The following is a 563-nucleotide window of genomic DNA, read 5'->3' on the forward strand; positions in this document are numbered from 1 at the left end:
CTGGTAGTGCCGGTTCAGGATGGCGAGGAGGTTCCCGTTGGAGACCTAGAGCAAGGAAGAGGTCAGGGGAACATGGAGAAAGGAGCCTGGAGAACAGGGCGGTGAGTGGCGGCAGCGAGTGGAGCAAGAAGGGAAGGTGGTGTCGGTCACGTGAGGCCATTGGCACCTCACCGATGGCAACCGACACCATCGAGGTGCCAGCGGGACCACGACGAAGGGAAATGCAGCAGGAGACAGTCTGGAGAGGTCCTGCCCTCGCTAACTCTGGAACCTGGCGACACCAGCGCCGTTCCTCTGGCCGAGGAGCAAACGTGCAGTAACGATTTCCTGCCTACTCCAAGTATCACTGCGACGGCTTCCTCCCCCCTCCTCCATGCTCTGACGTGATGGCCGGGGGGGTTGGACAGTCCTCCCAGGGGCTGCTGCACTTCAGCAGGGACTCGTTTATGGTGGACAAGGAGCTCCCTAAACCCGGAGCTTTTCATCTTAAAAGGCAACACCGCAGGTGGGGAGGGAGCTACGGAGGCGGCAAGGGACACCGTTAACGAACACGATCCACGCCC

At 60.7% G+C, this 563-nt stretch overlaps 1 protein-coding gene across 1 annotated transcript in view; it reads right to left on the minus strand.

The window, feature by feature from the left end:
- WDR18 (WD repeat domain 18) overlaps window positions 1-563 on the minus strand; it is a gene marked incomplete at both ends in the record, with an annotated part of 3,605 nt that overhangs the window by 2,483 nt on the left and 559 nt on the right. The window contains one exon of the mRNA XM_010139453.1: window positions 1-45. This exon is cut by the window's left edge and continues 10 nt beyond it. Within this exon, the coding sequence (XP_010137755.1) occupies window positions 1-45 (45 nt within the window). The remainder of the gene's footprint in view (window positions 46-563) is intronic.

This window comes from Buceros rhinoceros, unplaced genomic scaffold (assembly GCF_000710305.1).
Source record: "Buceros rhinoceros silvestris isolate BGI_N320 unplaced genomic scaffold, ASM71030v1 scaffold27177, whole genome shotgun sequence".
In the NCBI taxonomy this organism is placed as follows: Eukaryota; Metazoa; Chordata; class Aves; order Bucerotiformes; family Bucerotidae; genus Buceros; species Buceros rhinoceros.